At 42.1% G+C, this 24,769-nt stretch overlaps 1 protein-coding gene across 6 annotated transcripts in view; it reads left to right on the top strand.

Moving 5' to 3' along the window:
- Positions 1 to 24,769, top strand: part of LOC125689132 (WD repeat containing planar cell polarity effector) — a 138,604-nt gene that overhangs the window by 104,149 nt on the left and 9,686 nt on the right. For all 6 annotated transcript variants that reach the window (XM_048935967.1, XM_048935966.1, XM_048935960.1 and 3 more), the window contains 2 exons: positions 508 to 571; positions 5,506 to 5,608. In XM_048935967.1, coding sequence (XP_048791924.1) covers positions 508 to 571; positions 5,506 to 5,608 — 167 coding nt within the window. The remainder of the gene's footprint in view (positions 1 to 507; positions 572 to 5,505; positions 5,609 to 24,769) is intronic.

Here is a 24,769-nt window from a genome sequence, read left to right as displayed (position 1 = left end):
GATAGCTGCACTGTAATGACAAAACCCAATGCAGTCTTCTACAAACACCTGTGAAGAGTCCTGACCTGACTTCAGAGGTTCTTGTAAAAGGTTGCATTGCATCCTTGGCAGAAGATTGTCATCTCTGGAGATAAAGCCTTCTGAAATCCCTGGGGACTTCAGAAGATTTGGGGTTAGTCTTTTCTGTAGAGGATTTTGAGTTTCCTACCACTGTTATTGGAGCTAACATTTATCTATGTAATTGGTGGAATCTTTTCAAGGATTAATTAATTAATATACAGGAGCTTCTGATCCTTCAGATTCAACTAGATCTGATGGGACTGAAGAATGAAGGTTTTAAAAGATGAAGAGAGTCACTGTCCTGCCTTACTGTTTTGCGGTCCCTTTTACTCAAGTAAAGCTTTGGCAACGCTTTTGAGGAGAATCAAGAGGACTTTGTTCATTAATAAAATAGATGCAGGTCTTACATTAGCCTCAGCAAGTGACATATTTCCCTTTTTCTTGCAGGTATCAGAGATTTGAAAAAGCATTTCTACTAGCTGTTGACATAGGTGCTCGGGACCTCTTTATGGTGAGTCATCTCTGGAGACAGAGGCTGTTGTCAAGATGTTAGTTGTCAGCTTTTTGCACATTAAAAAGGATCCGTGTCATTTGCAGCCTTAGACACATACTGAAGACAGAGTTATTCTACCTGGCTTGCCCCTTGCCATCTCAAAACTTGTCAATTTAGAATCATTGACGTTTTACCTAGCATTTCCTAAAGGCTACTCTTTATTTTCTAGGAATTAATGTTTATGTTTTTGAACTTTCACCTTCTTCGTCTGTCCTGATGTGTGTGAATGTCATCTTGCACTCTAATAAGCTTATACGTTTCTAATCCGTTCCTTTAAGACGTACAACTGCTGAGTCTTGGACACAAGTGCTGACCATATCCTGGGGATCCTGAATGCTCTCAGTTTGTCTCTTAGGGTTTTGTGAAAAGTGACAAATTATGAACGCTTCTACAGGTACTTTTAAAACAACAAAGCTCAGCAGCATCAACCCAAGGGTTTTTACATTTCATGCACTCTCTGCCCCCTCCCATTTAATTAGCTACAAAAGTAAAATTAACCAGCTCTTAAAAGGTCTTCTGTGTGAGCTCTGCAGGAGGCTCTTGTTTTATAAGATCTTGCACCACAATGTCACAGCGAGGTCAGATGGACAAAGCCAGTCATGCTTTCCCAGTCTCTCAGCATGTTGCTGCTCCACAGCTGATTTCATTGTTTTCAAAGAAACAATGGAAAAGGGCTTTGTTTAAAAAAAAAGAAAGGCCCTTTGAACGATTCCTTTGCTTGACTCTTTTGCATAATGAAGACATTCTGTTGTTTAAATTAAGCTTTGACACTAGATGTTAATATCATTTATCCCATTAAGTCACTTGCCCTGCTAGTTTGATCTTGATATTTAAATTGTATGTTAAATTACACAATTAAATCCTACTTTTATGGGTTATGAAAATTCCCTTCTAATTATATAAAAAGTTGTGTGAACCTTTTGATGTTTTTTTCACGGCTCTAATCATCTGGCTTGTTCCATCTAATTAGAAAGATGTGAGTATTGCGATAAACTTTTCTAAGTATGCATCAAAAGACTGTGATGGAAGTGTCAGGCATTTAGGAAATTCATTACGTGTTTTATATATACCCGCCTTGATTTTTCCTCTTTTTAGCTCTGCCTTTTTCTTCTCTCTTTTTGTTTTGCTTGTTTTAACTGTTAAGTTTTTCAATGCCAATTTTAGCCCCAGTTGAGGTGAGCCCTGCAGTCGTGTGTAAGTGTCATTTGGCCTGCCGTCTCGGAGGCCCTCTCTTGGGCTGAGGACATTGCATACACAGTCCTTCTTCTCGCCTTTCTTTCACTAATGGCAGCACCAAGAAGACACCAATGTTGGGTCAGCAGGTGGGGGCAAAGATGCTAACATGGGAGGGAGGGAGCAAAGTGTGGCTGCACAGTCACGTCTCCCCATCCCATCTCACCAATGCCCTTAAACATTAATATAGCTACCCATGTAACTTACAGTCCTTCTAAGTACTAATGTAAAAACGCCACTGCTAAGCAAGGTTTGTGCATCCTTCACTTCTTAACACGTCACAATTTGTATATATTGTTTATATAGGTCAAAATGCAATTAACAGCATACAACTTGACTTTACCTATATTTAAAGTATTTGCAATTACATGCAGTATGAATAAGTAATATATAGGTCAATTACTTGTACTGCTGTTCTACAGACCTACCAAATCCGTTTGTAAAACCTCCGCGGGCTCTAAGAGTGACGCCACCTCATTTCTTGTTAATATGATGGGATTTTGAGAAGAAGTAGTAGACTGAGGAGGATATCTGATGGCATAAGCAAAAAGAAAAAGAAAAGAAAATTACTAATTGAATAGAAAGAGAAAAGGATAGAGAGCTACTAAACCGTAGCTTAGTGGTAGCAATGGTGATGGGAGGACAGTTGGACTTGGTGATCTTGTGGGTCCTTTCCAACCTTGTGATTCTATGATTCTGTATAACAGAGAAGTACGGAGGATCCATGTCGCACACCTGTCTTCTCTGACTTGTAAGGAAACATCCTATATCTTGGAGAGTTTATTCTGAGCCAAATTTGTTTTCACAAAACAGAGCTTTGCAGCCTTCGTGATTCTTTTGAGATTGCAAAGAAGTTTAAAGGAGTGCTCTCTAAGGTGTGATTTCTTTCATAAAAATGAAAAAGAAACTAGAAAAGCATCCAACTTAACTTTCTTGCTCTAGCGTCACTAGTATGATGCCAAAATAAGGCACACAGGCACTGCTGCGTCTCCCCGTAAGCTTTACCCTCACGTCACATCTGAGTCCATCAATTATTACCATCTCCTACAAAGTTCAATAAAAAAATAAAACCAAAAAGGACATAATATCATGAACAACAGCTACATTTATTGGACAGCGACTGATCCAATCTGTGACAGAAAAGATCAAGCAATGCAGGGGTCGTTAGCTTTAAATCCTTTTGTAGTATGCTCCAGCTCTCAGCTGCTGAAAATTCAAAAGGCCATCGCACGTACCAAAGGTAGCAAAAAAATGCAAGGAAAAGACACTTTAATAAAAGTGTCAGATCTTGGGCGATGCGCTGATGAGGAAAGCGCGTGTTTCGAAGACGTGTTGGAATGTTGCCCAGAAATATCCCATAGACAAATGCACATCAGTGTTTCAAATGACTTCTGCTCACCCAGGGCCAGCTCTGTGAGTCACAAAGAGGAGGGTAAAAAGGGAAGTGTCCAAAAAGTAATCAGGCTGTTCAATGATAAAACACAGCCCTTTCAGCAAACTCCTGATCAGCGGCTGAAAATTGTCACTGTTGTTTTTGGAGGGAGATGTGATATTTAACGTGGTAAATTCTTAGATAACGGTGTGAAAAAGTCAGTAGCAAATATTAATTCTTGAAGTTTCCCTGCCCTTCTTTAAGGCAACCTGTAATCTAGTGGTTTTCCTTCATCTTCTATTTATTTCCTGATCTTGTCCTGCTCAAAGATTTATAAACTCTCAGAAGACATCGTTTTGGTGGCCGATTTGAATGAGAACCACTTAAATATTATCTGAAATAGTCTAACTAGCAGTTTTTATAAAGAAAAAAGTATATCTTTTCTTTCTGAAGCTTGTTTAGAGATGGGAACAAGAGCATTTGAAAAACGAAATAAATTCTTTGTGCCAACAGCATGAGGAGCCTCACAGAAAGCCCCTTGTCATCCTACTGCTGTATTTCTGCTTCTTGCAAAACCCTCATGAGTGTGTGGTGGGTACATAACATCTTCAGACATCTCTAGTGTAAGAACATGGCCAAAACAAGCTCTGAAAGAAAAACGGATGTTCTGATGTACCTCATAACTGCACAAACTTTGTCATTCGCTGCGATTGCTCCTATTGCAATTCCCCAGGTTTATTATTTAAATCTGCACTGAGGTAGACAGTGCCTCCCTTAGATTAAATTACAAGAAGAGAGGCATCAGTCATAGTCAGAATGCATTTTAAAATAGGTGAACATAACCTGCCTATACGTTCAAATCTCTGTAAGCTCAGACTTGTCGGAGAGCCCTTAGGTTCTCTCTTGTTATCTAAATAAGCTGACAATATCTGAGGCTTAATCTTCATAGAAATCATACCTTACTGCTCAGGCCCTTTTCTGTGACAGCCATGTTAGACCTACAAAGAGAGGAAGTGCAAAGTTCACAACAAGTTCAGAAGCCAGTACTTTGCTCCAAGACACTTGCACATTTTTAAGTCACACCTGTGTTAGCATCTCCTCCACACTCGGGCTCCTGCCAGTCAGGACCACATTCTCCTGTGGAAATGGTCTCATAACTGTTTGGTCCTCTCTTTGTTTTTTGTTTGTTTGTTTGTTTGTTTGTTTAAATTAAATGAGGGAAGAATACAGGTGACACTTTTAGCAATCAGGGCTGGGATGGGAAGAACTTTGCCTGATGATCTTGGTTTTCCTCCTTCCTTCATTTGTCTCAGTTCTTGCACAGAGCAGCCCTTGGCTGTGCCACCAGAAGAGAAGAGTGTTAGTTGTATCTTCATTAATGGAGTGAAAGGATGAGACTTTACTTCAAGTTTCAAAAGACCAAAAACCAAGGGACTGAAAATCAAGGGACCGAAAACCAAGGCCACTGAGATTGCAACTTGTCAGCAGGAATATATTCTCATGTAAAATGTGCTGCAAGTAATGCAGGTGTTCTACACCTCAAAGGTTAACACACAATAAAAAGACTTCCAGTTGAACAGGGCACCATGATGAAGCCCTTGGTTTTTATCCCTGGATACAGAGTATTGGCAACTATTCATGCTAGACAACATTTTTGGAAAAACCCTTGTATATTTGTGATGAGGAGATCCAAGAGTGCCTCAGGAACCATGTCACCTGTGTGGAGGTTAAAACCTTTGAGCAAGTGTCACTGTTCGTATTTCCTCCTGTGTCAGCACAAGGGCAACCTCTCTCTTAGTCAAAGCACAGCCAGTGTGTCATGACAGCCTCCAAACAAAAATTAGTCCCCACCCCAATTAGCTTTGCCACAGAAGTCATGCACTGGGTGGAAGTTTTAATATTAAAACTGAGGGAAGAGTTCCAGTTCTTCCATTGTGGTTACTCAGAGCCTTCTTCTAGCAATTCTCTTCTAATTTTTGTACCGAACAGCATTTCCCTAAAAGCACAGAAACTGGTTTCATTTATACACTAAGTCAACAGCTTCACTTTTATCAGTGCGTGATTGGTCACCATTTTATCCATTGTTAACAAGAAATGCTGTATTCACCAGCACAAGTCAGATAATAAATGTGCATTGAGAGAGAATTAAAATGTAAAGCTAGGTTCATCAGTTCCATCTGTGTTTGTGATCTAAATAATAAAAGAACCTCTTTCTTTTAAATTCCCTTTTGTTATGCCTATGAGATTCATTTTAGATTAATCTTTTATTTTTCTTTTATTTCCAAAGGACATCCATTACCTCGCTCTAGATAAGGGTGAATTGGCACTAGCTGAAGTGGCGAAGAAAAAGGCTAATGACATTGATGCAGAATCAATAACTACTGGAATTGGTAAGAATTAATGGTGTTTAAAAAGCCCTTTTTGTTGTAATCAATACTTGTCCTGTACAACACTGTGTTATATTTGTGGGGGCTTAGTGGTTCGATTGTACTGTTTTATTTGAAAGTGAGACAGTATTTTTATTCATAACTGAAGAGTGGAGCTTATAAAAATGACAGAGCTTTCAGTGCCCATGAGAGAATTGTGTCAATGTAGGAGCTGCAGAACAAAAAAGATTAGCATACTATGGCTGTGTAGAAAAGTTCAGACTGCTCAAAATGAACTCAAATTCCCCTCAAATAAGGACCTGAATCCAAAAATCTTTTTCATGCCAATATTAAAGGCCAGGTATGGCAATCTCATTCACCCATTTGCTTGTACATGCAGTCATGTAACTGGAGTCACATCACGGCTACATTGGAAGCGTTCAGAGAAAACATTTACTGATGAGAATGTAAGGCTTCAATCCTGGCTGTAACGGGATTGCTTCACACTCAGTGGTTCCTGCGGATTTGTAAAGAGGACTGATTCAAAAACTGCAATGTTAGACTAACAGTTCAAACACAAACAACTTTTCAGACAAGGGAAGTTATAACTCATTTGTTTTCTCCATGTGTTTCCTTTGAATTATCATGAAGAGATGTATACAAATAGGTAGACTATTCTGATTCTTCTGGCCTAAAACACAGTCCAAGCAGAAAGTGTCTACAGAAGTCTAGAAAGCTGACCTCCAGCAGAGAGAAAGTAGGCAGAGGGGAAAAAAAGTGGGCACAAGGTGTTTATGTAATATGTGCACAATGCTAATTTGCTTATCCCACCTTGAGTATTAGATAAAGCCACTTCTGTCCTTGTCTCTTGCCAAGAATACAGAGCATGATTGGCACTTGGAAGAAGGAGTCAGAAAACCTTTGAGATTTTGAACAACATAGGGTTATTTTGGGGACCTAAAAATCAGAACTGTGCACCTATACCCAGAGTATATAAGCAAATGCCTTTCAAATGTATGGAAGTACAGAGAGGCTGTATGTAAGTTTGTGAGGCTGTTTCTATGTACACAGACACAAGTTGCTGACTTGCAAGGTTGTGCAGTGCAGTGTCACCATCTTACCTCTCCGGCAGAGCAGAAATCAAGCAGTGCCTATCCTGAACTATCCTCAACACTTTCCATTTTCAAGTCTAAGTCACTTTTGTATCTCTGCCTTTGTACAAAGCTCTCTGACCACTAGAATTGCCTAATAGAATTGAGATGCTGAAGAGTTGTTTCTGATTTTATCTGTTGTCTTAGCATGTTAGTCATGTAAAAATGCACTTAATCCAGAAAAATGAAACCTTAATCTGTCTTTAATTCCTTGCAAACTATTAATAGATTTCTGAAGGTAGGCAGTTTTGAACTTCACCATCTTATAGACACTGACACAAAAAAAGGTAGGGAAGAAAGCTGAGGTGATCACAAGTGTGCTCTGAGTATAACAGAGGTAATACATGTACAAATACAGTTACAAATGTGCAGGTACACAGTGTTCCCCTTCTTGAGAGCCGTCCTGGAATTCCCCATAAGCATGAATTATTAAAGTCATTTTATATGATAAAGTCTTTAAAGTATTCTCATTTGCTGAATAATTAGCTATCAGGGTGACTTAAAATACTTAGTAAATTCAATGCCCCTGGGACAAACTGTCAGCGAGATTCAGTCTATTAACAGTAATGAATTTGCATCCAATTCATTTTATATGAAAATAAACAGGAGTCTCCCGTGAGTTCGTTTCAATTCAGATTGGATCTCACCTTAAACACTTGAAATCTCAGCCACAGGCTTTGTTTTATCATACTTTATTCCAAGGTCCTTTCTTTTGAATGTTTCTATTTCAGAAACTGTTGTTAGGAAAAAGGAAAAAAAGAAGTTGTCATGAAGAATGAGTTTTGTGAGCCCAGTGATAACACAAGAAGGCTAACAAGTGCTTTCTATGTGAATGACTGCATTTTTTTAATATATTGTGAAGGGCAGTGAAAATTGTGCCTGCACCAGAAGCTTTAAAATGCAGTTCCAAACAAGTCTCTGTCTCCTATCCATCTCCTAAGCTGAGTCTTCATCATTGAGTTCCTGCTTCCTGGGGCTTTCTGCCACTCAGTCACCAGTGGTCATGCTTCCTAAGTCAATTCCCAAACACCTTGAATGCCCACTTGAGGCTCCTACAAGAAGGCAGCAAGCTAAGCAAATGAGACCCAAGTTATGCTGAGCACTACCTTAGGGAATGTGAATACAGCATATTTCCTATATATGGTACAGTACAGTGTTTTGCCCTAAATAGTACTGATGTGAACCAATGTCTGCATCTAATGATATTTCCTGAGCTAGCCCATCCCCAAAACTCAGCTCACCTCTACTTGAGTTAGTGCTCTTGGCCAGTTCCCAAGCTTTTTAGATTGCCCAGGTATATTTAATTTGTTAAATTAGTTCTGTATATAGGACTACTTCAAACATAAAATACTTAAAACATAAACTTTTGGAAAAGTTTCAAACCCTTACAAATGATGTAAAATGACAATACAATTTCAGCTCGAATTTATAAATGTCATCTATAATCATTGCCGGATTCCTCACATCTATTAAATCAAGATTTGTTTCAAGATAAAATTAAAAATAGATTTATTGTTTCAAAGTTTCCTGAATTTTAGCTGTCTTCAGCCCGTTGCTAGATCATAGTTTGCTATTCACTGTTTCCAACAAGCCACCATCAACACAAGGAATGGCTGGGTTCAGGTGGTCAAAACACCTGTAGAACTTGAGAGCATTGTAGTTTGGTGAGAATACTGCTGAGCAGGGTGAAGTGTCGAGTGAGCTTGCTGCTATTCCTTGCCTATGGTTTTGGCAGAATCAGATATTTTGTTCAACCGATTAAAATCTTCTGAAGAAAATTATTCTCATAAGATTTTATGTTTGACAGCCTGTGAAAATGCATCTTGAGGCATGAGCAGATTGCAGTAATGGTACCGTACACCTCTGAGTATACACCAGCAGCCTCCTCTTTCCTTGCTCCCAGTTGATCAGCAGACCAGTGGCTGTAGATGTTGTCGTTACCTCTGCCAAAGTTTTCCCATTGAATTATTTCTGTAGTAGACCTACGAGTTCCTTAATGAGGTCAGGGAGTTCTCATTTAGCCTTGAATATTGTGTGCACCTCATTTCACTGTATTAAAGCAGAGAGGATTTTCTTCCATGTTGACAATATTTACAGGCTTACTAACAATTTTGTTTATGGGTGTAGCCTCCCAGGTGCACTCCTGGACGAAGTAACCAGGTACAGCATTGTCTGCAGTGGAAGAGTGCATCTTCTCAGTGAACTGCAGGTTGCTAGCGTAAAACTTGGGTTGCAAAGAACTGACATGGCACAGCCTGTTAAGAAATGCCATAACTAATAATGATCACGGAGGTGAAGAACTCAGCCTTTCAGACATCATTGCTCAATGAATATCCAATGAAGAGCATATGCAGTCGGTGTCAGAAAGTTTCCCAAGGCCAACTTCCAACAAATTACATTAGGGCCTAGCAAGATGATTTCAACCTTCAAATCAATAGCTTTTACCCAAAAGGGATTCGTGTTGTGACAAGATAGATAAATGCTGCATAGTTCAGAGGCAAATTGGGAAGCCCTGTATTTCTACTTAGAATTAAATTCATAGTATTAGTAACACTAACGTTTAGGTAGCATTTCTAACAGAGGCATCGTAATAGTGAGATAGGATATCTTACCAATTTTCATAGAGGCTGAGGTCCAATTTCCTACACTGTTCATAAAATGACATTCAAACTGTAGGGGCCCCAAAGCTTTCCCCTTATTGGCAAGGAACATCACCAGCTTGAGCCTTAAGCAGAGAATGTTCATTTCTTCTCAGTTCTCGGTATTTTACCCTGAATGGCTTACATGTTCTTTCTGTTAGTTCTTAATGGCACATGCCACAGTCTTCATGCAGTCTGTCTGAGACACCAGTATGGTGTCACATACATCCTGCTGCCTCCAAATTGCTTGTGTCCTACTCACATCTTCACCTATTAAGAGTCCAAATGAGCCCACTTGCATTTCAGACAACATGTAGAACTGTCCGATGGGTTTTGTCACCTTCCCCAGCCCTGCATTACTGTGGTTGATAACAGTGGCTTCTCTTCTGATCATAATGACTCCTTGATGTACTCTTTCTGACATGGATGACAAAGCCTTCTTCATTTCCTGCTCTTACTTGACACACACATCTTCCTCTTGCTATCAGATTTCAAGCAAACTGAGAATCCCAGCCTTTTATTTGGTGTCATGAGTTTCATTTCACTGCATAGCATGTTGATGCAAAGGTATTGCCCAAAATGCGGATGAACTGTGATCTGGGAGTACTTGGGGGGCACCAGCTGATGCTACAGTTTTCTTGAGCTCTGCTCCTTTCAGTTTAAGTTTTGCTTTGTTTATTTTAGTTGAGGTCTGTAGTAATGCCAAACTACTTTTGGCTCCACCTCATCTCACCCCTTCACTCGCTTCTGTCATGATGTCAGTTTTGATCTATACCTTCCCATTGCTAGACATCTTCGCCTAAAGACATAATCCTCAGCCCCTAATAATTATGAGCACATCAAAGGCTAGCTGGTTTGCTTAGCTGCAGAGGTCCACACAAAGATCTGTGTATCTTCACTTGAAAGAGATTTATAGTTTTCTGTCAAGCTTTAGAATAATCGTGACATGCCTTTTTCTTCCTTCTTCATCGTGACATATCCTTGCTCACTACAAAACCTGATTTTGAACTTCACCACTATAAGCTTGAAATTAAGGCACTACTCTCTGTAATATTTTAATTGTAGTGATACCCGTATTTCTAATATCTGTCAGCAGTAAAAAATATATCCCATTTAATGTGAAAAATGTTTAACAAGAGCTCATAGATTACCATGAGTTTGTCTTCATTTTAAATGATGTATGGAGTCACAGAATCACAGAATTGTAGGGGTTAGAAGGGAACTCTGGAGATCACTGAGTCCAATCCGTGTTAAAGCAGAGGGGAAAAAAAGTAACTGGAAGAGACAGTTTTAGGGAGTTAAATGTTTGTGTATATAGCTACCTGGCTATTTTATAAACAAAATAATTGCAGTATTTCCACTTTCTGGAAGTTGAGAGGAGCCGTCCCTGTCTGTTTTGTATTTGTTGTACTTACATTAGGTTATTGCAAGGTATGTCTCTTGTCACAGATCATTTCAGTACACTTCTAGCTTATCCCTCCAGCAAAGTTGGTGCATGTGAACAACAGAGAGTAGGTGACACTAATTACCAAGTAAAAACTTATTTTCTGTAGCAACATATCAAGAAGTAACTTGCGAAAGTGAAAACAATTCAGTGAGATTCCTTGAGTGAGGATGTGAAATGACAGAGAGTGATTCAGCTTAAAAGATCTCAAAGGGGTGCCCGTGGCAGGGCATTGCAGTATAGAGAAGTTAGTGAATGTGCAATAATTAGTATGTCTGTTATTACTAGCAATTTAAATAGTACATTTATATAGTTCTCTATTTAAAATAAAGGCAGAAATACTTTGGATGTGTAGAGATGCATCACATGTAAAAAGTTGGAAGTCATCAAAAGATACACTTTCTTAAAGCAAGGCATTCGTGCCTGTGTCCAGCTGAAATTTCTGTGGATAACTACACGTTCCTTCCCAGTGTTATACACTGCACAGTTCCAGTCAGAGTTCACTATTCTTTACTTCCCCACTCTGACACTATGGAGTGTTGCCTTTCACCATGAAGCTCTGTATGTGTGCATGGCCATATATGTGAAAGTTATCCAGAAACCTTTTAGTTTAACATCTTTTCATTAAGTTCTGCTGGCATCATTCATCATCTTCGTGAGAATGGGTGGCTGAGGAAATTTGTATGTGCCACTCCTGAAAATATAACCCTCAATAAACTGGGATTATCAGCCAGTTCAGGAAGTGATTTTGAAAACTTTGAAGTGAAATGCGATGTATGGGGAGATCACTCAATTAATGCTGGTTCTTTTCCTACTGCTTTCTTAATATTCATTAAATGCCAGCTATTTAGGAGTCAATTAGTATGATGAGCTTTTCAGCCAAGCTGTGGTACACCAAAACTAGAGTTAGGCTCCTTATGTATGACAATCACATTTGAAAAGGCTCCAGCTTTGGAAAAGCATATAGAAATTATCTCAGGATATGATTGAAATGGCAGATTGATGGCAAACATTTTTACGTCTGCAACTTGTGTCATACCTGAAGAAGGCCTTCTCCAACATCCGCCCTGTTTTTTGTTGCTACTCAAAAGGGAAAAGGGACATTTGGAGCACTAGGAATGTGAGTCTTCAATACTGGCTCTGCAGACCAAAGTCAATTTAAATAAGAAGCACACATAGTTAAAGTAACTGTTGAAACAAGCTATCAAAGAAATTGATGCATGGAAAGCGCCTTTGCATGGAGAGTGAATGAATACCTTTCTGGGAAATAGGTTTTAACCAAATACAATTTATATATGAGTCAAACACAAGTTTTTCTGGCTCAGTGTAGGATACCTGAATGAGATTTAATGGCCTGTAATTCACTGTAGGTCAAACTAGATGAGTTGTTCTGTATCATTATAGTGTAATATTCATATGTACTGGATTCCTGTCTTGCCTACAGCTCTGTGAAAAAGCCCCTGGTAAATCTCCCATTAGCTTCAAAAGGCCCACATGTAGGCTGAAAGACTGCAGTTAGAAGCCACATAATGTATATTCACACATCTCATAGTATGCACGTGTGTGTGTACATAAGTGGGTGTTATGTTTACACATACTCAGCCAAAAACTGTCCAGTCATAAAAATAGCTCTAACTCCGAACATGAGAGCTAGATTAATTATTATGTGTTTACATTTTGCTTTGTGACATCAGCAGCCACAGCTGGTTTATTTTTTTTGGTTTTTTTTTGGGGGGGAAGAAGAAATGATCACAGCAGGAGGTGCTTTCATAATTGCTGTAGCTGCCTGGGAGCGAGGATCTGTAAGTTCACGGTGTGTCAGAGGCATGTTTGTCTCGCACACCCTTGAGCCATCCTCAAGCCTCTAGGTTTCTGATAGGGAACTTGCTGGTTGCATTTCTATGCACCGAAAAGAGTTGGCAAACACATATTTGCATGGCAGTTGGTATGTGTTTTGTCCTGTTTGTTCTGCGTAACATAATGTGATGTGACAGGCTGCAATTTATCACATCGGTGGCATGACAGCAGAGGAATGGGAAAAGAGGTATAATGGTGGTCTGACGCAAGGCATCAACTTAGCATTAGGTTGTAATATCTCAACATGAGGGCTTTTTATATTCGCCTACCAAATAATTATCACCAAACGTTCCCCATGCAGGTGAGTTTAAGAAGTGGAGATCAGATAGTCTACATCAGGGGAGAGTTGTAGATATGAGTTTGGAAAGAACAATGCTTGTCAATAGGAGACGTTTTGCACATCTGCTGTCTGATCAAACAAATAAACAGAAACACTGGAGGACAATTTATTTACTACATCCTCTTTCGCTACATCCCGTGCTGCACTACAGGCTGGGAATACCATGGAATTGCTGCAGGCAGAATTGAAGGTTGGAACTGTTTTCCTCCAAAGGCTGCTCAAGAGACTGCTTGACAGTTTATGCCCAGGAAACTCCTTTATCAAAACCAAAGGTGTTTGATGACCTGATCGTAGCTCTTGTCGAATGCTTTCAGCCTATCAAAACCAAATGCCCGATAAAGGCCTGTCTGTTGGTGTTCTCCTTTGGAGAAAGCCATAGGGGAGAGCTCAGTGGGGTCCAAGAGGAAGCTTTGCACCCATCGCTGCTGTCCTCCTTGCACTGTCTGAAGAACTAAATGTGCCTTAAAGAAGAAGTAACGTGGGTTGTTAGAGAAAACACATTGATGGAAATACGGTAGACGGCACTTAATACAGTGCAATGGATACATCAGAATGAATGGCTTTTTTCCTCATTTCAGCTATTTGAAATACAGTTTCTTTAAATATTCTTCCTGTGGGTTCCTGTGGGTTAGTTGGCACTGAAACTTCTTAAAATCTCAGTGCTGTGAGACTGCTGCAGCTCCCAAACTCACGCATGAATGGTATCTGAATTCGTGATCCCAAGAAGTCCTGAACTGTGCTAGATTTCAAACTGTAAAATTTAGTCTTAAAAACAGATCATGAGGCAATGTTGGTTATCTCTGCATTGTTGATATTATGAAATGGCAAAATATTATAATAAGATGAAAAGATAGTATTAATAACAGCTTAAGCATGTATGATGATCATTATAATTACTTATTTACTGTGGGTACACGGTAAGTGTCCCACCTTATCATCTTTATGATTAAGCAAAGAGCTTGATTTCTGCCTCCTACCTTCAAAGCCCAGGCCTGGCTGCAATCCGTGGCATTTGGGCTCCTGGCTCGCACCACAGGCTCCCTCCTCTTGCCCATGTACCCGATACTTTTGCTGGATGTAACCTACCTTCCTCTGCTACATCATACTGGGATTATCTGCATACCTCTGCTGAATTTGGGCATTGGCTTTGCTAATATTCTTACTGCTGAAAATTTCCCCCTTGAAGATGCTCATATATGCCTGAAGTGCACAGGTGAGCAGCACATTTTGGGGCCATCCCAGAGCCCTTGCAGAATAACCTTATTTCACCTCCCATCACTGCCCTGACATGAGCCTGACATGTGCTCACCCTCTGACTGCAACCCACAGAAGGAGGGATGTGGAACCCAGTCTGAGCTTCCACTGAATCATCATCTCAATCTCATTGCAAAATTTCACCACCTGACTACCTAAACAAAACAAACTTTTAATAACCAAATGGAAGATGTTTGGTACAAGTACTACTTATATATATATATTGACTACATAGTAGTAAATTTTAGCCAAAGAAGCCAGCCATGAGGTGCTTACTGGGAGCCCTTGCTTTTTGCCTGCACGTGGGAAGGCGTTTAGCTCACAGCGTGAACATGGAGCCCATGTGCATGCAGTTGGCTGTGCTGAAAGACTGTGCTGCTGCTGCCTTTTAGGCAGGCAGGAAAGAGTTGGGCCTGCAGCACTCTCCTGTGAACACAGGAATAAAATATTATCGAGAATTTTAGTAGGAAGACATGCCTGGAAAAACTCCTGATATCCTCCAAAATTCCTGAAAGAAGTACAAGCTTCAGTCAGTGCCTTATTTTCACATACTGTTATCAACTGCACTGCCCCAGCCTATTTCTCTGTGTGCCTGGAAGCGGTGTTGCTCGCATACAGGACCAGGAGCAGCCAGCAGGTCAGTGACAGGCCGATGGCAGTCCTCTCAGTGCAACCCCAACCTCCTGAGTGACTCTGGCCAGCTCATTTGAGCCCTCGGTGCTTTCATTTCCCTATGGGGAGCCCTCTGTGACGTGCACCCCTCCTTCCCACAGCATCCCCACCGCAGCCCTGGCTTCTTCCCATCACCTTTCCAGCAGTGCCCTCCCAGAGGCAGGAGCACAACCAGGCCAAGTCCGTTTTCTAAGCTCACTTATTTTCTGTGATTTGGAGGAATTATTACAACGCGCCGCTGGGAAATGAGCCGTAATATCCTTGTTGCTATCTGCCGTTAGGTGTCAGTGTGACAACAACCATGATGCACAAAGGCTTTTCTAGGGGCGGGCAAGACGCTCAGTGCTCAACTTCTCCTTTCGGGATCGGGGAAAACACAACATCCAACCGAGAGGAAGGGGAAGGGAGAACAGAGCCAGCATCACCTTCTTTCAGGTTTTTCCACCGCCTGATGGAAGCTATTTACTAGCAGATAAGTCTGTTTGCGTTTCATTCCGTGCGTCTCGGGGCTCCCGGTGCTGTGGTTCTCAGAGAGGTGCAATATTTACCAAAGCAGGGGAAGAGCTGCTGCGCACACCGCCCCGACACGCTGTGCTGGGGCAAAAGACACACTCGCCGCTCTTGGTAATTTGCAGTCTGTAGGAGGTAAACAGCTCTGCCCATGCACAACTGCTGAAGTATTCCTGTAAGGTGATGCCTGCTGAGGTTGGATAAAATACTGGCTCAGAAAAAATAGCGAGGAATTCCGTTCACTCAGAAAGAAAGGATGAAAATGATGTTTTTTCACTCAAAATGATCCATTATTTCAGTGTATGGGTGGTATGCAAAGTAAAGAAATAGTAAAAATGTGATACACATGAAGGGGTTTGTTTTTAAATCAAGTTTCAAGTGCTTCCCAAGATGAGATGACAAACATAGCAAACAATTTTTGTTTAGATGGGAGTTTTTAAACTTAGTACAGGTAGGAAATAAAAATCAGTTTTGGCCAAAAAAAAAAAAAAAAAGTCTTTGTCTGAAGAAAATTATTTTCAGAAATATTCTTCTGATCCCTCTGGTGTTGAGAATATCCCAAGTACTTGTAGGGTGACATTCCCCCCCTTATTTTTGAAGCCAGGAGTGTTCCCACCATTGATTTTGATCAGATTTAGGACAGGGCAGTGCAATGGCTAACTCACATTGGCTTTCCCAGGGATCAGGGAATCTGTTGTGCAAGAAAACTCTTTGAGGGCAGCTTTGCCTTCCTATTGCCTCCTTAGGAATACAAGAGATTGTGAGCATTGCTTAACTTTGTTGCCATGATGATGTTCTCCCATTCCGTACACTTCTGGTCTTGCCTAGAAAGCTGTCTCCAGCACTCCAGTGATTTGCACCCTAGAGCAGGACAGAGGCAGTGGGGGCAGGACAGGCAGCAGCCAGGCAGGTAGCAAAAACCTCTACGAGATGTGGGGTGTGGGCAGGGCTGGTGCTGGCATGTAGGGGAAGGAAAGGATTGCTCCAGTAATGCAGGAATGTGGAAAGATGCTTTGTAAGGGCAACCTTTTCCTATTGAGCCTCACTTGCTTTCCATGGATACGAAATGCACTTTAAATGATGAAAGGAACAACACGGTATTCAACAGATATCAGAGAATGCAGGCTGGCTTAATTACCTCCTCTTAAAAAAATGTCTTTTTCTACAAAGGTGAGCATCTGTCTGAGACAGAATCTGTTCTCCAAACTCCTCTTGTGCGCTTCTGTGAGAAGAGTGAGGGAATGAAAAGAGGGCCAGGGAGATGATCCAGGGGAAGATCCACCGGCATCTTTCTCTTGGGGTTTTTCCTTTGTTGCCCTCACCACCCACCAGCTCCCTGCCAGCAGCCTCTGTGCTTACCTGGCCATGGCTGTCTATAAGGCCTTTGGGCACCTGAACCAGGTGTCAGCAAGCCCATGCAGCCAGCCAGGCAGGTGAGTGACAGCCCCAAAATGCCTATCAGGGAGAACCTGCCCTGATATCTGCTTCAGTGCCTTCATTAGCCACACCTTGCTGCTAAATTGTCGAGTGTCAGTCAGGGTGCTCCAGAGATGGCTACAACAAGGCGTGCTCTAATACCCCAACTGCTTTCATGTCCCAGTGCCTTCGGGTGCTTTTAGAAAACACATCCAAGTTTCATCTCATGCAGTGGGATTTAGCCAAGAGACACCAAACAGAGCACCGTATAAGTGTCATTAAGAGAGCATTAAGCAGGATGTCAGAATGTATGTTGTGTGCATGTGTATGTGTCTGTGTGCATACACATAACTCAGACATATACACTTTTGGCACCAGGGAGGTTTAAAATAGCACATCAGCATCAAACATGGCAAGTTTTGAATTCATCTCCTTAGCATGGCCAGTTTTGTAGCGTCATAGAATCATAGGGGCTGGAAGGGACTTCTGGAGACCATCAAGTCCAACCCTCACGTTTCCTGTGGTGGATGTGCACATACAAACCTGACAAAGCTTGGCACTCATTTTATGGGAACTTACCCAAGAAATTCAAGACTTTATTTCATAATTCTTAAAGGACAACAATGACGACAGAAGTAGGAAGTGAATATTTTTAAGTGGAGTGAAAGAAAGCCAACATGCAAGCATTTTAAATTTTGGTATATGTTACATGGTAATCAGCTTATTGATATCAGAATAGGGTTAGTCTATACAGCCTTTCAGCATAAGCCACTTCTTTTCCATGAGTCCCGCTGACTGTGTGTGAGCACATTTGCCTGGCAGAAGCCAGCAAGCACTGCTGATTTGTAATTATTGTTTTGTTTACAGATGGTATTGCCATTTTTCTATTATTTGGATTAGGGAACCAACCGGTCCCAACTTTTTCTTCATTAAAAGTAAAAGAAAAAATCTCCTTTTAATAAGTGTACGCTTCACACTTTCAAACTTCAATAGCATGGAATGTTTCACTTGATCAGAAAGCTGATTTAATTTGCTGCTAGGTTAAATGTTAAAGGTTTCAGTCTTATGACCATGAATTCTCAAATTAAATTCAGCGCATTGCTTAAATTTCTAGCTGCAGTGCATTTAGGCTAATTGCTTTGGTAAGTTGGATGCTTAGTAACTACCACTCTTCTGAATTTTCGTCCTTAGAGGAGAGCAGTGAAATAAGCCTGAGGGGCACAGGTGGGCTCGCCTGCTCTTTGCCATTCACCTGTGGGGTCTTTGGATATCTCTTCCAGTCTGACCACATCCTTAGACCATGTCTGACGAGGCTGTTCTGCTGACAAGGGAGAGAATTTAAACACCTGTAGGTTTGAGCTATTTAAGCCCAAATCAGTTTTGAAGCAACAAGAAAGGCTGAGCAAAACGGTTCAGATTTCAGTCAGTTGTCAGCTAAATGTGTGCACTGGGCCTTCAAGTATTTGGCCAGACACATCTTGATTGCTTGGCTTTTGTTTTCACCCTTGGAAAGTCAGCTGGATAATAGCCCCTAGCAAAAGCCTATTCTGCAATGCTGTAAGTGGGCAGGGCCTGGGGGCCAGCAGGAGAGCTCACCCAAAAAATACCGAGCTATCTTGACATATCTCCTGATTTTTTGTCTGCCAACTTTGCACTCCTTCCTTACAACATTAACCATAAAAATCATTCGGTCTGAACTTTATCACCACTGATGCTCTTCCCTTTGGAGGAAGCCACTATGTAAAGCACAGGGTGATGGAAGCAGCAAAGGAAACATCTGCTAGCTGCACATGGGCAAGCCCCGAGCACTTAGCCTGAGTACCTAGCTTTCTCCTCTTTGTTTACAGCATTTCAAGGCTTTTAGTTCTCACGCAGCATATATGTCATTAAATGTCCGATGCCTCTTTGCACACGTTGTTGTGATGGCCTGTGGCAACCTGAATTAATTGTTTCTGTAGTTGGTGGTGGTTACTAGCAGTAATTATTATAATTTGCATTTATAAAAACACCTTTCATCTAAGGATCTCAAAATGCTTTTGCACACATTTAATTAAGCTTCACAACATCCTGTGAGGTAAGTGTCAAGAGCATAGTTATATCCACTTTTACACTGGATTCCCCAAGAAAACAAGGTCAGTCTCTACCACGGTGGGTGTTTGGGTCACATCACATTTGCACTGGGTGGAGCAGGAACCAGAGGTGCCAAACTTGGTCACTGTCCATATCCCACATCACTGTATGACCCACATACACTGGCAGAGCAGCTGAAGCCCAGATCTCTGGTCTGAGAGGGCCAGCTCCTTTCCCTGGAGAATTCAGCTACAGAAAAGTCTTGAGAGGAAAAACCAATCAGCACATATTGCACAAGACAACCCGTGCTGCAATGATATCTGTTTTCCCTCATTTTCTACCATGAAGTTTAAGCCTCTCATTGCAATCTGCGCTCAGTGACACATGGCTACTGCAGCTGAAGGCAAGAAATCAGCTGCGAGGAATGTGAAGTTGCCTTTAGAAGACTCTCACCTGTCTTAGAAGAAACTGCATGCACTTCACTGCCAGTCTTGGATCAACTCTATGTGCAGTGAGCCCTCCCAGGACCAACCACATCCAAGGTTACCACTTGACCATGGCATATAGAGGGGAGGACAACACAAGCTTTGGCACTTGAGAGGACAGCAGCAGAAGAGAGTTTTCAAAAGCCCATTTCTTCTTCATAAATTTGTAAAAGCGTTGTTTGAACTGAACCCAGCTCCCTGTAAGCTCTGGATGAGCCCCAAGGAAGGTAGGTCTATGTAGGTGCCTGCACGTTGGCTAAGAAGTCCATGGCCATGCCCTCAGAGTTCTTCACCATTCCCATCAATTTATAAAGGCTTGTTTATATATGACAATACCAGATTAACTATTTTGAAAGAACTTTGCCTGTGGATGCATCTAATCCAAAATAAAAGCCGTGTTTCTAAATTAAGTGGACTCACAGGTAGGGAATGATCATTCTGAATAATGTGAGAAAGAAAGTTATTAGTCTATAGATCGTTCTGCCAGCTTGTTCTGAAGTGGGCTGCCTGGCTGATGCCTCAGTGCTGCAGTATTAGGCAGGGACACAGTTGCATATTCATCAACAACCAGGTTTGTTGTCAGCACAACCTTTTCTCAAAGGGGGTGTGCCAATGCCAAGCAAGAGGCACAGTGTCCTTGTCCAAGGTCTTGCACAGCTCTCTGTCCTCACTTGGTGTTATTTCTGGTTTTACCTAACAGTATGAAATCATTCTGAAAATATCCTTGTTTGTTTCTAACAGCAGAAAACTCAAGTTGGGAAAGGCTTTGATGTGTCCCACTCCACTCATAGGAGATGCCAGTAGCAGGGAGGCTTTGACCTGGTGCCACTGGAGAAGCACCCCAGAGATGCCAAGAGAAAAGCTTAATCATTCCCAGAGCATTCTCCCAGGGACAGTGTTGCTTACTCCCAAATCCTTTCAGTTCCCATAAATCAATTTACGGGATTCATTCTGCTCCCATGTTTCTCTTACGACATAGAAGCACACATCATTTCATTTGGCCTGACACCATCTGCTTCACTTCAAGCAGGAGAGTGGCGAGTAAGTGGGCTGAGACTGTTTTTAGTGACGGTCCTTGTAGATTTTCTTCTTTTCCTCTGATCCCAACATGTTTGTCTTTACAAAAGGGAAGGGAAAGGAAGGGAAGGGAAGGGAAGGGAAGGGAAGGGAAGGGAAGGGAAGGGAAGGGAAGGGAAGGGAAGGGAAGGGAAGGGAAGGGAAAAGAGAAAAACAAAAAGAAAATGCAGTAGCGACCTGGGTCTTGCCAGAATACAGTCCCATGGGAATCACAGCATCAGGCCCACAGAGGGTCCTGCTGCAGCTACCAGAAAGCTGTGGCAGTAACTTCAAATCAGCACTCTAGGGTTTGTTTCTTTTTTGGGGAAGTTAAAAATTCTGCTCGAGTTATCTCCTATAGCAATAATGACTCCATGGGTACTATGTTATCCTCTTTGGACCTCAATCACTCCCAGAGATTCAAGATGAACTCTGCCTGCCCAGGTACCAGAGTCAGTGCCCCGAGGAATTTCTTCATATCTCAGGGATATGCAGGATGTGTACTCGCATGCCCTCGCTGCCTCTCAGCACCAGCTGTACATGCAGTTTTGTTTGGGGAACCTGTACCTCCAGTATTGCAATATCTCTTTCAGTCTCTGTCATCAAGAGTTTAAATACAGTTCAGATCAGTGTTAGTGGCCCAGCTCCAAAAGAGGAGAATTGCTGCAATTCGTTATCTTGACAAATTAACTGGTCTGAGGCAATTCCTTTTTGAGAGAGATACAATTAGCTAACTCTTGAACTCTAGCCTTGCTCCAGCGCTATGGCAAAGTCATGCACCTGCTCCAGAAGTTTTGATAATACAACTAAGTACAACTAAGACATTTCCACCTGCAAATATGTTCCTGCACCAGGAGCCATATTAGTGTGCCATGGTCATGCCCTGCTGTCCTTACACTGCTCTCCTACCTGCTGTAGGGTGGGCTGATAGTGCAGCTTCTGCTGTAAAGGGATCTGACCTCAGCCAGCTGAAAAAAGCCTGTATGAAGACTGAGGTGATCTTGTTGAGTAGCACCTAGGGGATGGTACTGGTTGCAATCCTTCAGTCTGTATAGACCTGGTGAAAACAGGCTTACCATCAGGTGTGGGAGCTGATGCTACAGCTTCTCTTCCCTCCTGTCTAGGGGAACAGTTTTTTTTTTCTGTCAAGCAGAGGGAAGACTTCCACAGCTACGTCATCTTCCAGCCTCATATGGGTAGATGCAGTTCCCTTCCCATTTTCCTTGGAAAGCAGCTCCTGCCCTCCACAGTAGCTCACCCCTGGGCATCATCTTCCTTTGCACAAGCGCTCCCAGCTACCATGAGATATCCCTCAACCATTCATCCAAGCCATTTTGGAAGCTCTGTGTGGGATGATAAAGCTGTCCTGCAGAAGGCTTGTATCTGCCTGCAGCCTCTTTGAATGGATGTGGTGGCTCGGAGGCTCCTAGAGCTCCACTTTGAATTCCAAGCCTTCAGCATTCAAAACATTTAACCCTCAATTTCTTTTCCCCTTTATCAGTTTGGCCAATTTCCAGCTGGCAGTGTTTGTTTGCAGGCTTCTATCCCGTGTCTTGTGCTCGCAGATGTCTCTCTGTCTCAATTAACTCCCCAAAATGGTTTTCCTCTCCCCTGGCTGGCGTATCACCCCTCTCTGCTCTCTGCCTGCAGGGCAGGAGGTGGCAGTGAGCAGCTGGGTCCCTGGACTGGAGGTGCCAGGCAGAGGGTGCGCCCAGCATGCAGTGTCAGGGTGAGCAGGAAAGGAACACACTGCTCAGCAGTACTTGCTCAGATGCTCTGGGCTGGACCTTGCAGTGCTGGAGGCCATTGGGCCTCTGTGGCATCTCTGGAGCACCACAGAAGAAAGATCAAGTCTTCCCGGAGTGCTTTTGCTGAAATGCTCCAGAGCATGCACCAGATAGTGGGAACATCAGTGCTCACTAGCACAGCCTTACTCTGGAACTAGATAGTCATGTAAAATAGGATAAGAAAAGATCTGAAGTGCCACTTACCGACCAAAGAAAATGCCTAGTCACCTGGAGCATCCTCCCTCCTGCACCTGCTCTAATTGCTCAACATAAGCAGCCCTGGGCGGCCAGGCTGAGCCTTGGCACTCCAGTTCCTTCTCGGCACTGCGACTCCTTCTCATACACTGGCAGTCGAGAGGAGAGCTGCTCCCTGCTGCCAAGAATATAGGCAAACTTTGCACAGTTTGAGCAACCTGATAACATCTGGAGACACGAGCTCTCCATTGCTGAGACACCAGTCAAGCCTTTGGGTGGAGAGGGCCTGGAGTCAAAAGCAAATCCTTGGCTGTTCAGGTTTTCTGCTGGCGACCCATCACAGCTTGGTGCTACCACTTCTGGATTGTTCCTGTAAGACACACCTTTTTCTTTAAATTAAGTACTATTGGCACTGCTAGCATAATTTCTGAGGAACCTGATTACCTAGGCTCCAGGGAGATATAAAACGATCTGTTCAGCCTGTATAGTGGTTAGCTTAATCTTGTGTATAATTCTAGCAGAGCAAATGAGTAGTCAAGATTGAAATCTCTGCCGGAGCTAGCAAGGACTTGGCATTTCCATGCAAAGAAAACTTAAAGCCAGGTTTCACTTGCAAGCTGCGGAAGGCTGCTAGGTGCCATAGTCTGTCTGCCCTACTCAAAAAAAAAGAGTTGTTTTTGAATGTTAACTGCTTTTTTTAGTATCACATCGCTTTTCTTTCAATTATTCCTCTTCCTGGCACACCCACCGAAGCCACTTTGCTGCTGCTAATGTGCCTAATATCCAATCAGTGAAATAATGACATGTTGTGCTCGTGCTAAGAGTTGTTGCTGCTTAGTAGTGATTGAAGTGCCTTATCTTCTCAAGTATCAAATTGTTAAATTACAGCACAAACGGGAGATATTCTGATTGAATGTGCCTTTTCCAGCTCTCAGCAGCAACAGCTGTTCTCAATAGGTTCTGAAAGTACTGTAAAAACAGTATTTCAACAAGTAATGTTTGTCAAATGAAGGCATGGCAGCTCTGGGAATTAACAAAATAATGTAATCTGAAATAAGAAGCCATAGAAAACCAGAACAGAAGAAGCAGAGTTTGTATTCCCAACACCGCTCAACAAAGCTGGCTGCTCTGAAGTGGTTTCCCTGCAGGAAACTAAATGATTTTAATGGACTCTGTTTAATTTAGAAAGACAGTGTTGGGAAAACAGTTGTTCCCAAAAGAAAGAGAGCTGCCCTGTTCCTGTCGGTAGTGATGTTCCCTCTGATTTGGTGTGTGGAGACGTAACCCATTGGCTGTAGAAGCACTTCCATGTAGGTTGAGTGGCACCTCTTGCTGCACTTACTTCCCTTAGAATGTCTAACTCAGCATGAGAGATCAATTCCAGCATGTCAAAATTATAATAACAAAATAGAGAGTGGCTCACGTAATACCTGGAGATGGGTATTTATTAACGTGGAAGAAGCTGCTCAAGTAAAAAGGGAGTTTTGTTGGACTGCCTCAATAAAAAGGTGTGATTGTTGAGGCTGTTTCTGTGGTGTTTACAGCACTCCCTCTACCTAACCATCTGTATTCCTTTGCACCTTTGATTTGTTTCATTCCAAAACAATGCTGTGATATACTCAATTCTTCACCAAGAGGAGCGGCGTGCCTGAAGTCTGCATGGTTCACTGGGAGTTCATTGGTATATATTTGCAACTCCTGAAGCAAAAACCTGATATTTTATCTTTAGCAGGAGTTACATTTTTTGAACTTATTGAATTTTTCAAAGATCAGCATGAAGAGTTCGGATTAAATGCTTGCTTCAGCGTTTTAAAGGTTCCTTGTGTCCCCGTTGCCTAAGGAGGTCGTGCATTAGGATTGCTCTGTAAACATCAGATTGTACAGAATTGGCTCTGCATACCATGCCGAGCACACAACGGAGAAGTCAAATGGCTTATCATTCACTTATCAGCTAGTTTATTTCTCATGCCAAAAAGGCTGGATTTTTACAAGAGCAGCTGCTACTTTGTAAATAATGTAATGGCTTCTGTTAAGTAGAGCTGTCGGGTTTGCAAACAATATTCAAAGAAGGTTTTCGTTTTGCTGTGTGATTGCATGCTTTCAGATGTTTTTTTCTTTTTTATCCCTGAAAGCCCAGTGGAGGAGGCTGGAGAATGGAAACAGCCTCTGATTTGCAGACACTGATCCAATGGAGGATAGACACAGTTAAATAGCGATGCAGGGAGGGCTGAGGTCTCAGAACCTGTGTGTTGTGTTTGGAGTGCATCCTGCTCCATAAAGCATAGGAGAACTTCCAGGGGTCTTCCGAA

This window comes from Lagopus muta, chromosome 2 (assembly GCF_023343835.1).
Source record: "Lagopus muta isolate bLagMut1 chromosome 2, bLagMut1 primary, whole genome shotgun sequence".
NCBI lineage: Eukaryota > Metazoa > Chordata > Aves > Galliformes > Phasianidae > Lagopus > Lagopus muta.
This window is presented reverse-complemented; position numbering and strand designations above follow the sequence as displayed.